The following is a 15152-nucleotide window of genomic DNA, read 5'->3' as shown; positions in this document are numbered from 1 at the left end:
AACTACTGCACTTGCTGTGTCTGTTTTACCCATTTTAATTCTAAACAGGAGCCATCTCCTGCTTCACCCACCTTGCTCAGAGCATTTGAAGTCTGATTTTTTTAGGTACAATAACTATACTGCGATCCCTTGATAAACCTGAACTTGTTTTCCCTTTCAGCCTGCTATGATTGGTACTGGTAAGAATGAATGAAACATGGGAAAAGCCAAATAGATTTTCATGAACCAATTTAGAACAAGCAGAGTCCTGATCACATGCACCTTTTTTTTTTTTTTTTTTTTTTTTTTTTTTTTTACCTTTGGACCGTTTAACTCAGGGACGTGGTTTTCCACATACCAAACTCAGGCCATGTAATGAGAGACGGTACTAAGTGTCGTCACACACAGAAACACAGGTTCTGGTTTTCAGAGAATGACATTTCAAGATCTGGTATCATCGGTGAAGTTTACTACTTCAATAACTGCAACATTACTCAAGATGCTTGCACTGAAGGCAAATTTTAGAAGAGTTTTTATTTACAGATATTCCTGGGATACCTTCCTGACATTTTCTTTTCAGGCAAACACACAGACGTTAGCACTCTTTTTCCTTGTTTTGACCCTATAATTGTTTTTTTTCCTTCCCAACAAGAGAGCATTTATGCCCCTACCGTATTTTTGTGAAGCCCAACTGTGGGAGCCAAACAAAGAAAAGCCCCTGAATGCCAGAGGGAAATGCAATGGGCTGGGAACACAACTCAGCCTAACAAATAGAACTCAACCACACAGCATCCAGGAACTGAAAAGGAACATCCTTACAATGACCCTTCTGCAAAACCCAAGTTGTTCTTTAGAAAAAATATAAACCTTTTTTTTTTTTTTTTTTTTTTTTGGTGTGTGTGTGCGCTAATTTTTTACCAGTATTTTAAATCAGTAACAGAATGACACATTTAAAGGCACAGACTTGAGTAACAGCTGGGTTGTGGGGACTCCAGCACAAGGTAACCAGAAGCTGTTGGTGGCTCTCTCCTCCTGTGTTAATGTGTTGTGTTTGTTCCGTTCATAAAAATTAAAGTGAGAAATGATTCTTCTAGAAAATGCTGCTTACCTTTTGTGCCCATTTTACAACAAGTGAAGTACATGTAATGTGCAAACGTGCTTTTTTTAACCGTGTATTGCCTAAAATTAGAGCAATTGCTGCATTATTAGCTATCCAGTTGGTCTTGCAACATTCTGTATGCATTGTCAAGTTTCACGTTGCTAATTTCCTAACAAGCACAGTTTGTTTTCAGATGCCCCAAGGCCAGTTTACTAAGACCAAACACAAGCTCTGAAAACTAAAGGAAAAAAAAAAAATTAAAAAGTCCTATGAACCGAGATATTTAAATCCACAACACAATCATGATTCTAGGGCAGATTCTAGGGCAAACTGTCGGCCAAGCGCATTTACTTTCTGAAGCATAATGAAACAAAGCCCCAGCACTTGAGTATTTTTAACTGACTGCCGGTTTGTGCAATGTATTTTTAATTGTGATGTGTAATGGTTTGCAAGAGAACACCCCATCAATTAATCACGAGAGCGTTCTCACGTCTGCTCAGTGGGTGCGTTTATCTCGCGTGTTGTGAACACTACAGCACAACTCAGTGCACCAACTTTGAGGAGCAAAGCCCACACACCACTCTTTAGAAATTCCGTCAACTTCCAAGCCCGTGGGTAGGACCCATGTTCACATGCACGGGGCACTGAGCGGCCTGAGCTCACTCTGAGAGCTGAGACAGGGAATAGAAAGCCTTAAATGCAAGACTTACGTCTTTGTATGTGTAAATATGTCTGTCACAACACGCAGCACACAGCTTTCAGAGGTGATAACCCCGCCACCAAACGGGGCTTTCTTACAGTGCCAAAGCCTCTCCATTCATACCCTTGGTAGAAAAACTATCAACATTAATATCAGCTAGAGAGGTCGGTTCAGATGTCTGGTGAGAAGCTGAATCATTTCAGAGAGGGTTAATTATCTATTTGGGAAAAGAGCTACAATATTTAGTGGAAATGTGATCTCAGATGCTCTTTTCTGAGAAGGCTTTATGAGCCTTTTGTGTTTTAGGAGAGTTATCAAACATTTACATATTTTAATCCATAAACCTGGAAACAAATAAAACCAGTAATTACGTACCCCTCGAGGATTTTTTTTTTTTTAATGATAAAAAGACATGTGGACTTCAGTGAATTTTTTATAATATCAAAACCTGAAAAAGGTTTGCTTTAATTAGGGAGGTAACCTGATGCGTTCTGAAAATCAAAATGTTACAGTGAAATTGCTCAGATCATAAATTAGATTAAAAAAAACCAACCGTGTGCACCAGAATCATCTGGAAAGCTCTTGAATTGATATGCCCACAGATGTAAGAGAAATTTCACCTTATTCTCCATTAATACCAATTTTCAAATCACTCATATAAATGAAATAACATTAATACTTCTCTCAGAAATGTCTATCTTTTGAAAACACGTTTCTATGAATTACTTCAAGCCTAATCTCATTACAAATATTTCTCCTAGGAAAGCCAACACTCTGAAGAGTAATATTTAAAATACTAAAGCTCACACTTGGACTTGCTGGGCTAATAAAAAACTGCTCTTTCCCTTTTCAAGAGCGAAATTTTAACTTTTATAAAGTGAATCTGAAGAACATTTTTATTACACAAAGGAAAAAAAAAACAACTTTCGAAGGTCAGTAGGTTGGAGAGTGGCTTGATACAACTTAAATGCTTAACCTGTAAATCATTTTTACTAATTCATGACCTTCTAGACAGAATGCACCGCTCTCTGCAGCTCAGAAAGCTTAAAAAAAAAACCAAAAAAACAAAAAACCACACACACAAAAAACCCACCTATTTCACATTTAAGGAGAGCTGGAAAACATCCCTCAAACAAAAGCTGAGAAGCTTGGAGCAGAACAGACATGAAACCCCCATCACCCCCCCAATAATTGAATACTTATCAGCAGTTGCTCTAGGAATTTATAACACTGAAAGCTATCAAACTAAATAAGGTCAGCACCATAGGCACAATGAAAATTGAACCATAATGAGATGAAGCTACAAATACCTTCCACACGGATTTTGTCACAGATCTGCTTAAAGACACTGATAGCCTTCAGCATCGCAGCTCCCTACCAGATTTTGTAAGCTTTTGTTTCCAATTTAGTACCTGCGAATTGGTGCTAACTGCTGCACGACCATCACCATAAACACAACTCAGCATTTATTTCCAAGCCTCCACACAACCATTTGCCTTCACTAAAATAACTTCAATAGCAAGGTATGATTTGCCTTGATAGCAGTCTTCTGACACTGAGCTTTCTCAAATTCAGATATAATGAAGGCACGCTGAATTTGCTGTCGAAGCCCATGCAGTAAGTGGGATGAGCCCAGGGAGGCTGAACCAGAGCTGGGTGCAGCCAGAGCTACAGGACGCACGGCTGCTCCCATCCCAGGCACAGGCAGGGGCTCAGAAGACAAACAGCACTTCAAGGGAAAGCCTCTTAGAAGCTGATTTCTAAAGGAGATATCGAGGGCTTTTACTGTAACTCACAGTTTACTTTACCAGCACATTTTAAAGCTGTAAATTTCAATACGTGCGCTTATTTCCCTCAACACTTAATTGGATTTTCTTCTAATTAACCAGTGTTTGACAAAACACTGAGCTTTAATACACACATTTGGTCTGTATTGTAAAGCCTGTAAATGGACAAGAAATACACCTTCTTCCAAAAACCTACACTGAGATACAGTATGCTTAACACTGATTTCACTGCTTGATGCAGAGACCTCAGAAAACGCATCAGATACATGGTGGTATTTCACTACTCAAGAAGCAAGCTGCCCCTCTGAGTTCTGTGCCCTGGGTCCTGCTGTTTCTAAACTTAAAATGCAAACCTCACGCTGTATGTACATACATTGTATGGAGCCTTTCTCAGAGGCTCCAGCCCCACTGCTCACAGCCTATATGACCGCGTCCTTTGCTACCTCTTGATTTAAAAAAAAAAAAAAAAAAAAAAAGCATTAGGAATTTTCTCTTTCATGCTCTCACCTTCTGAGCTGCTTTAGAGGGACTCTTGTTTTTGCTTCCCTTGGGTCTTCCTCTTGGTCTTTTAGGAGATGGTTCACCAGTTGGTTCCTAAACACAGGAAAACATGCTGTTGTGGCAAGCAGCTACAGCACCCGAGATCTGAAGGACAGACTACAGCGGAGCAGTTACTGAAAGCATAAGAATTAAAAACCTAAAGAAATGCAACAACGTTTCAAGTATGACACGAAAAACCAAACAACTCGAGGTAAAGAGAAAAATACCATCTGCACACACAAGGAGTTCAACTTTCCGTGCAATTGCTCAGAAAGCCCTGAGAAGCTCCAGTGCTGGGGAGACAGCAAGCTACAGCAGAAAGCAGTTTTAAAGAAGATGGCTATGGCTTCCCTCGTGCAGGAATGAGTATTCAGAAGTTAACGGAGTTCTCCATTTAATCTTAATCGCGTTTCATTATAATCAGATACAATTAGCACACACACACCTTCAGGAAAAAAAAAAAAAAAACAGAAAAAAAAAACAAACAAAACAAAGCTAACTACTGGAAAATCAGAAAGAAGGCTTTGAGACTAATCTCTCTCCCAGGGACACAAATACTTCGGGTGGATTTTTTGTGTGCCGTTCTGCATTACATTCACACCTATTTCAACCAGAACTGATTCGCAGCAAAATGCAAATGCAAAAGTTCCCTCCAGCGGAGCCTTACGGGAGATAAAGGATCTGAAATAAACAAACAAAAAAGTCTAAAACGCCGAGACGGGAGCAATGACTGCTTTGGCAGTTTTAGCCAGCTCTTATGTCTGACAGTGCCCAACCAGTGCTGGGCAATAGGGGTAAGTTACGCGGGTCCGGGCTCACCGAACTCTCCCACTTTCCAATACTTCGCGTTTCACTCGGAGCGCAGGATGGGGCACAACCAATGAAATGCCCTTTGTTAACTTAAAGCGGTCCAAAGCCCGCAGCTCTCGGACCACCGAGGGCTCAGGGGAGGCTGCAGAGGGGTCTCCTCCCCGCAGGGCCTCGGCGGGAGCCCCACGGCACCGCACCGCTGCGAGGGGACGCCGAGTGCTTTCCCTTACGTGCATTCAAATGCTAAAATAAATGAAAGAAAATAGAGGAGAAAGAAAAGAAAGAAAAAAAAAAAAAGAAGAAGAAAAACGAAAGAAAGGGAAAAAAGAAAAAAAAGAAAAAAAAAAAAAGGAGGAGTGGGGGAATTGAAAAGAAAAATAAATAAATAAAGGAAGGCCCAGTACGGCGCTGATGGGGGCAGCGGGCCGGAGCTGCTCAGCGCGGCACTGCGGCAAAGCGGGAAGCCGAGGGGCTCCGGGGATACGGCTCCCAGAAAGCGAAGCCCTCAACCCCGGCAGCACGGCACCGAGGGGCCCGGCCCGCGGTTCCCACAGCCCCCGGAGCGGCTGATGCTGAATGAATGGGGCGATCGCAGAGAGCCCGCTTAGCGGGCGGCGGCTCCGCGCTCGCAGCCGCGACCTGCGAGGGGCCGCGGGCGCGCCGCACCGGGCCGCGGCCACCCGGGCGCTGCGACAATGGCACTCGGGGGAGGTGGGAGCGGACGGGTGAGGGCAGGGGGTGAGGTGAGCAGCGCGCGGCCATCCCGGCGCTTGTCGGTCCCCCGAGGGCCCGGGGCGGGCGGCGGGGGCGAAGGTGGTGCGGTGCGGTGCGGCGCGGTGCGGGGCGGTGCGGGAAAGTGCGGTGCGGGGCAGTGCGGTGCGGGGCAGTGCACCCCCCCGTGAATGGAACGGGGGCACCGCTCTGCAGGGGGAGGAGGTGGGGAATGGAGGGGACGCGTTAAGAAAAAAAAAAAAAGGAAAAAAAAAAGAAAAAAAGAAAGAAAAAAGGCAGCCCTATGCGACCCTCCAGACCCCCTCCTCTCCCTCAGCGCCGGACTCCAGGGGCAGGCAGGGGCCGGGTCGCTCGGGCTCCGGCCCCGGTGGGACCGCCACACTCAGACACGCACGAACGAGACCCTGCCGGGCTCAGAGAGGAGCGCGCCCGGCGAGCCCCCGCTCCCCGCTTTCGCAATTTCAAACTGAGCTCCAAGTGCCCCCGCGGGCGCTGGTTGGTCGGAGCCGCGTTCCCCACTGACACGGCTCGGCCCCGGCAAGCGGCCGCCACATTAGCGGAGCCCCGCGCGCAGCCCTCAGCCCCCGTCCGCGGCACCCGCGGCGCCGCGCGGTACTGACTTGGGGCTGCTTCCTGGGTCTGCCTCGTCCTCGCTTCTGCGGCTCGGCGGCGGCAGGTTGCTCCGGGGCGGCGGTGGAAGGCTGGCCGGGTCCCTCGCCTTGGGCGCTCATGGCGAGCCGAGAGCTCAGCCCTCCGCCCGGCTCTGCGCGGCACCTCGCGACGGGGGGAAGCACACGGAGCGCTCGCGCCGCTTTCGCTGCGCGCTGCCACCGCCGCACCGGACGTCCTGGTGCTGCCAAAAAGGAGAGGAGAGGGGAGGAGGAGGAGGAGGAGGTGATGGTGGTGGCGGCGGCGACGGCGGTGGTGCTGGAAGAGGAGGGGAATGGAGCTCTCCGACAATTTAGGAAGGGGTTAGGAACGTGGAGCGGTCCCAGAGCGGGTGGGTTTAAAAAAAAATAAAATTAAAAAAAAAAAAAATTAGAAAAAAAAATAATTAAAAAAAAAAGATCGCAGCGCTGGGAGAGGGGAACGCTCCGAGACGAGAGGGGAGAGCCCCGCAGAGGGCAAGTGGCCGCCGTGCGCTCAGAGCGGCCGCGCCGAGCGGGGGTCGCACAGCGCGGGGCCGGGCCGGGAGCGCGCCCGGGGCGGACGGGGGGCGCGGGAGCAGCGGCGGCAGCGGGCGGAGGGAGCGCTCATTTAAAAATTAATAATAACGCGATTTGGGAGATCGGGGAGGAAAAAGGGGGGTGGGGGGAGGAGAGGCGGTCCTGGGTTCGTGCCTGTGATGTGAGCTGCTGGGACTGGAAATATTATTATGCGAGTCCTGCCCACGGACTGAACGGGGATGAGGGCTTTAAAAAAAAAAAAAAAAGAAAGAAAGAAAGAAAGAAGGGAAAACTACCTTTACTCGTGGGTGGAAAAAGCGGGAGGGGGCTGTGAAAAAAAAAAAAAAAAAAGGACGGGGTGGTGGTGGGCGAGAAGGAGGCAGCGCGCAAAGCGAGGAGCCCCGCGCGGGGCTGGCGGCGGGCCAGGCACAACATGCGGAGCGCCGCGGCCGCGCCGCCTCACGTATCCGCCCCGGCCCGGCCCCGCCGCCGCGGCAGGTTTAAAGGGCCAGGCCGGGTCCCGCGCCCGGACCGCTGCACGTGGGCGCGCCGCCGCCGCGCGGAACAAAGGCTGCGGGGCCGGGGCCGCCCCTGGGCCGGGCCCGCCGGGCGCCACCCGCGCCCCGCCCGCGGCCAGCGGGGGGACCTGCTCGGGCGGCGCCGCGCCCTGCCCCGCGCTGCGGTGTGCCTGGGCCCGCGCCGCCGGGCGGTGCTGGCGTGACGGCGGCGGCTCCGGGGCTGCCGGCGGGAGGCGTTCCCCGGCCTCCGGCGATCGAGTTTTGCGGCTGAGCTGCCCCCGGAGCTCCTGCTTCGGGGTGGGCAAACGGAGAGAGCCTTCAGGAGGGAGCGGGAAGGGCTGCGCTCTCCTGTATAATGCTATCGAGGGCAGAGATGGTGCTGCAGCGCTTCTTGCGCCGGCTGCCTAGGTGTGCCGAAGTGTCTCGATGCATTACAGGCTCTTTGCTGTCTACAGACAGATAAGAGTAATGTAACCGGGCAGAAAGGGACTCCAATCAAACGTGTGCAGGGCTGCGCTGGGAGGCAGCTGAGTTATTTTCTGCGCAATAGGAAAAGTACGCTGCAGACAGATGGGCTAAAGAAAGAGTAACCCTAGAGCACTTCTTAAGGCCGCAGATATTCCCAAAGTGTGCTTAATCCAATCACAGGCCCTCCGGAGCCCCGCTCCCCCCATCCCCAAGCGTAGCTCTTGCCGGGAGATGGACATGCTCCACCTGTTGGGTCTCACAGCTCTGGGGAAAGCCCTACTGGCCCAGCTATGCACTGCGGAACACCGCTTCCCATCACTCCATGGGGGAATCTGGCTTCGCACCCATCCTGGCCATCAGAAGTTTCAGCTGCTGTATTAGACCAAGAATTCAAATGGAGATTGTAAAGTCCGTAGTTTAAAGCATAGCAGCACATAATTTTTATAGCATCCATTAATCTCTTTGAAGAGTATTCATGTCTGTGGAAGACAGTGGCACACACAATTACCGAAACCCGAAGCTCCAAGGCTGCTGTCTGACAGATTAATCCCACATGGGCCATTAGTGGTTCCGTCAGCCTTTCCTTGAGCAGTTCCAGTAACAATGCCAGAGCCCAAAGGTTTATACATGCAGCCGTAAGCAAACACCTTCAGGAGCAGTGTTCCTATAGTCACTGTCTGAAGGCTGCTTCGACATGGCAGGTCCTAGCACATGAAGTACACCCAGGTCCCGCTGGGTGCTGCCCACAAACTCACCCTCATAGCAGGGATCAGCACTAGGACTGGGATGGCTACAGGTCTGATAGCCATTTGAAACTGCCATCATTCTATCCCCACCCAGAAGCCCTTATCTCACAAACCAGGTGAAGCTCCCAAGGGCAGCCCTGACAGTGCTGCCTTGTCTGCAGCAATCCAACGACATCTGCACCCCAACTGCATGACAGAGGGAAGCACCTTAACACCAGAACCCAGCGAGCCAGGCTCCCAAAGCAAATGGGAGCCAGCACAGTGCCTCCATTTGAGATTCCTTCTCCAAGAGATTGGTGACTGTTCCCTCTGCTGCTCCTTCCTTTCCCACTAATAGTCACTGCTCAATACAGAGTGAACAGTGGCAAACAGAGCTGTGTAACCATTGAGAGAATACAGCTGTCACTGCTGAGGATATGGCCTACTGTCCATAGCTTTGGGCTGAGATTTGGGCTTTGGTTTGTCAGCTGGAGTGTTGTCAGCGCTTTGATGATGTTGTATCTTTTGAGGCATGCACAGCAGGGTAGGACATGTAAGATAAGGCCTGGTTTCCATGAAATAAGGCCTGGCTTCCACAAGCCTAAAATCTCAGATTTCCAGAGAAGCTGGAAGAACTCCTACAGGGGTAAGAAGGAGGTAACACAAGATGGATATTTGCTGCCTCAGGCACAGCACTTCCCAAGAGGCTGTTTGTTACTCTGCTGTCAGCGTGGTGGCTGGCGGGTGGCCTGGCCCCAATGGTTCTGCTCCTTGGGCTCTCTTTTAGCCCCACAGCTCCATGCAGCAGTGGCGCTTCGCATCAGAATGCAAATTCCAGGTTGCAGCACAGCATCCTTCAGCAATACACCCCCAGTGTGCTCAGGAGATGGGTTAGGCTGCATGGCCTGCCTGCCCAAGGGAGGCCTGCCTCCTCCACCCGATTCCCCTGGAGCACATGGGCTACTACAAAGGGACTGGGATGAGGAAAGTTTAAGGCCTTGCTCAGAGGGAACAGCAACTGGTGTTGGAGGAGTTCTCTGGGCAGAGATGGGAGAGCATGCAGTGAGAAGCACTGGTCTCTGATACAGGACAAGGGGAGCGAGCACAAGAGCTGTGGGGCAGTGATCGGACAGACCTGCTGCACTGCTGGGCTCCATCTTGCTCCTGCTCACCCAGTGCAGAACAGCGGCTGCTTCAGTCAGCAGATGGCTGGGATAATGCTTTAGGGAAGCATGACTGCGACTGACAACCAAGACTCAGAAAAGAACATTAAGGCTCACTCTCAGGCCTTGTCTGCACAAGGGAATTTTCCTCCATCCTCCAAATTCCCACAATTTCTAATATGAATGCAGCTGCACAATTGTTAGGGACGCTGGGAGCCGTAATATATGAGTTTTCATCCCGTCAGCCATTTGCAGCACTGTGTCAATTAACCCTCCTCAGAGCAGGGTTAACTGATCCAGTGCTGCAAGCGGCTGCTGGAGCTGAGAGCTGTCTATGCTGAGCTCCCATTGCTGTGAGCCCTGGTGCAGCTGCAGGGGAAGCAGCCCATACGGGGTTATTTTAGTAATAATTCCCCAACCCTGAAACAGCCTGAGAATGCAATATGGCCATGCTGTGGGCCAGGACATGCAGCGGCCGATCTGCAGGAGCTGTGCACCTAGCCTGCTGCCCCTCACAGGGAGTTCTCTCCTACAGCCCAAGGAAAGGTGCTTTCTGAATTTCTGTATGAAACTGACATCCCAGCTGATGTCACCCCAGCAGACTGGCTGTGTCTTTTCATTGATCCACACACTCACTCATTCAGAACCGTGTTGTCAGTCATAGACGCTTGTTCACTGGTTTTTGTTTCTCGTTTCTGAGTGCAAATCTAGGTCTTTGCTAGATTGCTCTTCACTGGCAGCTTTGTTCTTAATGTTAACAACACCGTATTTACGCAGCAGCAGGCAGACTCAAGCTGCCCTGTGATGAAGTTCTCTCACAAATGAATAGAGCTGGCCAAATCAGTCCCACTGGTGTCCATGCACTTTGGGAAGCAGCACGCTGCTGATACGGGTGTCACCCCATGCCCAGCAAGGCTAACCACTCTCTGTACTTGTCCACCACCGACTAAAACAGGGAAATGCTGCTCTGCATTTGTTAAACTTTGAACAACCATTAATATGACCAATACCAGGAGTTAGGGTTTTTTCATAAGTGCAATTTGGATGTGTTAAAATGTTGAAGCTCAGACTCAGCAAAAACCTCACTGAAAAGCTCACTACAGCCCTTGATTAATGATGGCCAGATTTCATTTCATGCTCAGCATTTTATGCAAATACGGAACATAGCTCTGTGCAGACTGCACATGCCTATAAATATCTGTGGAGGCTGAACACACCTGCCCAGGAACAGCCTGAGGAGATGCCCAGCCCAGGGTGCTGGGGTGTGGGGCAAACTCTGGTTTGGCAACAACCCGGATATAACCAGGAATTTTGAGAAAGGGGAAAGGAGCCAGCGCATTCTTCCCTTCCCCCTGATATTTTGACTGGCTGTTTCCTCTGCTTGGGGGTCCGTCTGGACAAGGTGAAGGAGCTGCCTGCAGAGCAGGTGCCCCAGCAGTCCCTGCGAGGAAGGAGGAGTGACGTCTCTGCCATCCTTCAGCTCAGATCAAGCTGTGGAGATGCATGGCAAAGTGCTCAGGTCACAGTTGTCACACCAGGAAGCTGCCTCTTGGTGAGCATGTATTTACTTAAACGGTTTGCATTAATCCCTAGAAAGGCTCTTATTAAAAAAAAACTGGTTAAAACTCCCATCCTAAATCCCGGTGGAAGTAGATTTCTACTTTCCTTTAGACCTTTTCCCCTTCAATATTAGGCTCAGTATCTTGCATATGTTTTTATATGAAACCCTGTGATTAAAAGTACTTAAGACTGGCTCATTTTTCTCTGCAATGAGTTCAGTTATTTCCTTTTTATACCTTCCAGAATTTACTATACCATATCTAAATATTGGCTGCAGTCCACATGTTTTAGATCATGCTCTATAATGGTCCTGTTGTTACAGAATCCTTTGTGTGTGAGAGAGAGAGAGAGAGAACATGCATATGTGTTGGAAGGGAGGCAGGGTGCATATAATTGTTTGGAAGGAGAAATCAGGGTATATTAATTCCATAAGTGATTTCTGAACTGATAACATAAAAGTGATAAAAATAGAGAGCAGTGAAATTACAGACCTCCAGTGCCTTACCTAGCACGTGTGCTAAATAATACTTCTGATCCCAATATGTTACTCTACTGTATATATTCTACCAATAAAATGACTCATTCATCTTTCATTGCTATATAATTTTAAAGATCAGATTTATTGCTGTTACATTTCCTCGTTTTTACATAGGTTCTAAATGTAGATCCTTCGATCTGAGCCATACAATGTGTTAGTCAACCGTAAGCTACGCGAGGATGGATCAGGGCAGCAGCTGAAAGTCCTCCTTCGTCACACAAAAACCTCATTGCCTGCCGAAGACCACACAGAGAATGTACACGTGTAGAGTAAGTTGGAGATCTTGGGGAAAAGCAGGATTGGATTGGATGTTTCATTTAAGAAATCACAAGCTTCAACTAAAAATAAGTCCTCGTGCGTGGGGCTGTGGAGCCATGAGCGTGTGGCCGATTGGCTCCCAACTTTCTTGACTTCTTGTGGGTGAGCCCTAAGGTGCTCTGAAGGTGATGTGAATTCTAAGCAATTTTCCATGGGGAGAAGTCCTCAGGCAGCCAGAACATACAAGATGCAAAAGCCCAGCGCTGACAGTTCCACCCATCTTCCACCCTGCAGGGTCCTGTGTTGGGGATCAGGCTGTGAAGAGGGCTCAGTGGATGTTGCTTTGTGCTGGAATGAGTTTCACCCATGGAAAGCATACTGGCTTTCTATCGTTTTTTTTTCCCCACAAGCTAAGATAAATTTTTGCTTTGGTCCATTAACAGTACTTGTATTTTTAATCAGAATTATTTTGAATGATATTTTCTTTGGAAATAACAGTAATACAGTTTATGTGAAATACAAACAAATGAGGGAACGATTTTTACCTAAATGTATGAATAGCATTTTGCAATTTGTCATTGTGATATATTTATCTTTTGAACTTTAAGTGAGCTCAGCTGAAAAAAATGCTTCTCTTCAGCACATGACTGGAAAATATATTACACCAGAAAAGTATATTGCTGTTTCAGTTCAGAAATTAGTGGCTAAATATAATTTTCCACTATACTTACTTTCACAAAGTATGTAGTAAACTATTTTCGTTACAGTAAATTCTTAGTATGTATTCCAAAAGGTGTTAAAATCAGCGTTCTCACCCAAATTAATGGATATTTTGTGAATGCACATTAAAAGTGAATAGATCTTTAAGATCTATTAGAAAAGACTCATAAAATGTTTTGTTTTCTGTTGAAGTCTTAAAACCACTGTAATACAGCTAGAACAAAGAGTTGTCAACACAGTGAACTCAGGGGAACAGAGAAGAAACCAGTGCGGAGCGGAGAGATTCTGGCTGCCCCATAAAGAAGTGACGAGGCACAGCTGAAGACCTAAGCCTGCTCCCTGCCTGACAGCCATCCCCTTCCAGCAGTGTGGCACATTTGTCTCTATGATGTGCAGCCCTTTTCACGGAAGCTTCCCACAGTCCGAGAGGAGCTGCCTGGCCACTCCTTACCCTGCTGCCTCAGGAGCAGGAGCAGACCTGCCTGCAAGCTGGACGATGGCAGCTGCTCCTGTTTTGCCCAGGGGTCATCTGCCTGTCACATCGCAGACATGTAACCACCGTGTGATGGAGAGCAGCCAAGCAGCCATTGAGACAGGCTGGGGCCGGGTGGGAGCTGATGCTGTTGCCAGAACTGTGCCTCTCAGGCACTCCCTGCTCACTGTGCCCAGGAAAAAAGCTGCTGGGAACGAGCTGTGGGATGGACATGTTGTCCCCTCCACCTGCTGTCCGTGGGGCGAGCAGCTGCTTCCTACAGCATGCCATCACTGTATTCCCAAACCATTCAGCTCCTCTGATAACTGGATTGGTTTTTGTCCGGTTCCCCTTTGCACATATACAGACTGCACAACGTGGTCTGAGTTTTACAGGGCTGGTTTGGAGCTCAGGAGGCAGATTTCCTTCCTTTCCCTTATCAGAGAGCACACCTTGGGCATAGTAGCTACACCCAGAGCCTCAGAGGTGCCTGGGTGCCTCCCACTGAGCTGGGCAGAACGGAAAGCCTGCACCATAGGAAAGGCAGATGTCAATATTCCTCATCTTCAGGGCCATTTTGGAGGCAAAGACATTTCTGGCCCACAGAGACAAGGATGATGGGAACCATTCAAAAATCACGTATGTGAGAGAGAGTAGGGCTGGGAAAAAGCTGTTTGGTTACCTAAGGCAAAGAAACATCTTTAAATGTTTTGGGTTGTGACTCAGAATTAGTAGAAAGAGGTTTAAACAAATCTTCGTACTTAAAGTTCTATCTGAAAATACTTGGAGCCTTATATTTGTTTTTTTGAATAATGATATTAGTAAGAGTCCATTATATAATCACAAGAAAATTAAAACTCTCCAGGGCATGATCTTAGCTATGTAATTAACAGGGGTGGTTAAAAGTACAAAGTAAACCTGAAGCAAAATTTGTACCAGAACCACACCTCATTATGTTTTGCTGCCTAAGTCTGTCATAAATAGAGATGTTTATTACACATCTGCCATTTAAAGTATGTACTACATGTAACGTTGTATTTTATTTAGATTTAAAAATTTAAAAACACAAGATGACAAGCTGTGTTACTATTAACACATGCCTCGAGGACCAGGGGTGCACATTCTATTTGTGCCTTAGGTTATGTTACAATACAGCCACTCCAGAGTTAGAAATGTAGAGGTACACTGAGCAATTAGTGTGCCTGATTTCAGCCCATGGAGTTTCACTGGTGTGAAAGAACAATCAAGCCCTGTATATCCATTCACATTTATTAGACCAAACTTTGTAGTCTCTCCTTAGAACACCACTCCCTCCCCTTCTTTCAACAGAAAACGGCACTAAAATCTCCAGAACTTCCCAAAGGAAAAGCAGTTATTTTCTTTCCTTGTGATTATTTTCTTATTTTTTTTTTTCTTCACAGCAGAAATTGTTCTGTACTGACTGAAATGCAGAGGCAGAAAGGCAAGAGATGGTGAGCCAGTTGCATGCTTAATTCTCTCTTTAAGTTCGCTTTCCTGAGCAGACTGCCCTCCTGGACTAGCTCCAGGGCTGGCTTTGAAGAAATCTTTCACAGAAAAGCTTTCGCGGAAAATCATCTTGTCCAGGATCTGCAGGGAAGGAAGTCCCTCTGCGTGCATTCAGGTTATTACCAGCAGATCCTTAGTAATTCTCCTGGCCAGTGAGGAAAAGAAAGTATAGTTTCTTTGATGCAAGAACTTTGATGAAGAAAAACGTCACCTCCTAGCCAGCTTTTCTTTGTCAGATGGCTACCCAAAGTCAGTTTCTATCACTATTTCCTAGTTTTCAGATCCTCTCAGTTGTCAGTTAAGGTGGCACACATTTAAATATATCCTATGTATTGAAGTTATATATCTGCACAACAAACACTTAATGCTGTGATGTTGTAGATGGTATTA

The 15152-nt window shown here is 47.7% G+C and overlaps 1 protein-coding gene across 5 annotated transcripts in view; it reads right to left on the bottom strand.

The window, feature by feature from the left end:
* Positions 1 to 6679, bottom strand: part of HMGA2 (high mobility group AT-hook 2) — a 104348-nt gene extending 97669 nt beyond the window's left edge. For 3 of the 5 annotated variants that reach the window (XR_016465690.1, XM_090138378.1, XM_090138385.1), the window contains exons 1-2: positions 6268 to 6678; positions 4073 to 4159 (exon numbers count right to left, since the gene is read on the bottom strand). Coding sequence is in view for 3 of the 5 variants with exons in the window: in XM_090138378.1 (XP_089994504.1) it covers positions 4073 to 4159; positions 6268 to 6378 (198 nt within the window). In the remaining 2 variants the exon portion in view is untranslated. Of the gene's footprint in view, positions 1 to 4072; positions 4160 to 6267 lie in introns of all 5 variants that reach the window. The other 2 variants (XR_016465688.1, XM_031589507.2) reach the window with 2 other exon arrangements.
* Positions 6680 to 15152: the final 8473 nt, after the last annotated feature.

This window comes from Phasianus colchicus, chromosome 1, assembly GCF_987193195.1.
Source record: "Phasianus colchicus chromosome 1, bPhaCol1.hap1.1, whole genome shotgun sequence".
NCBI lineage: Eukaryota > Metazoa > Chordata > Aves > Galliformes > Phasianidae > Phasianus > Phasianus colchicus.
Note: the sequence above shows the minus strand (reverse complement) of the source record. Positions and strands in the feature narration are given on the sequence as shown.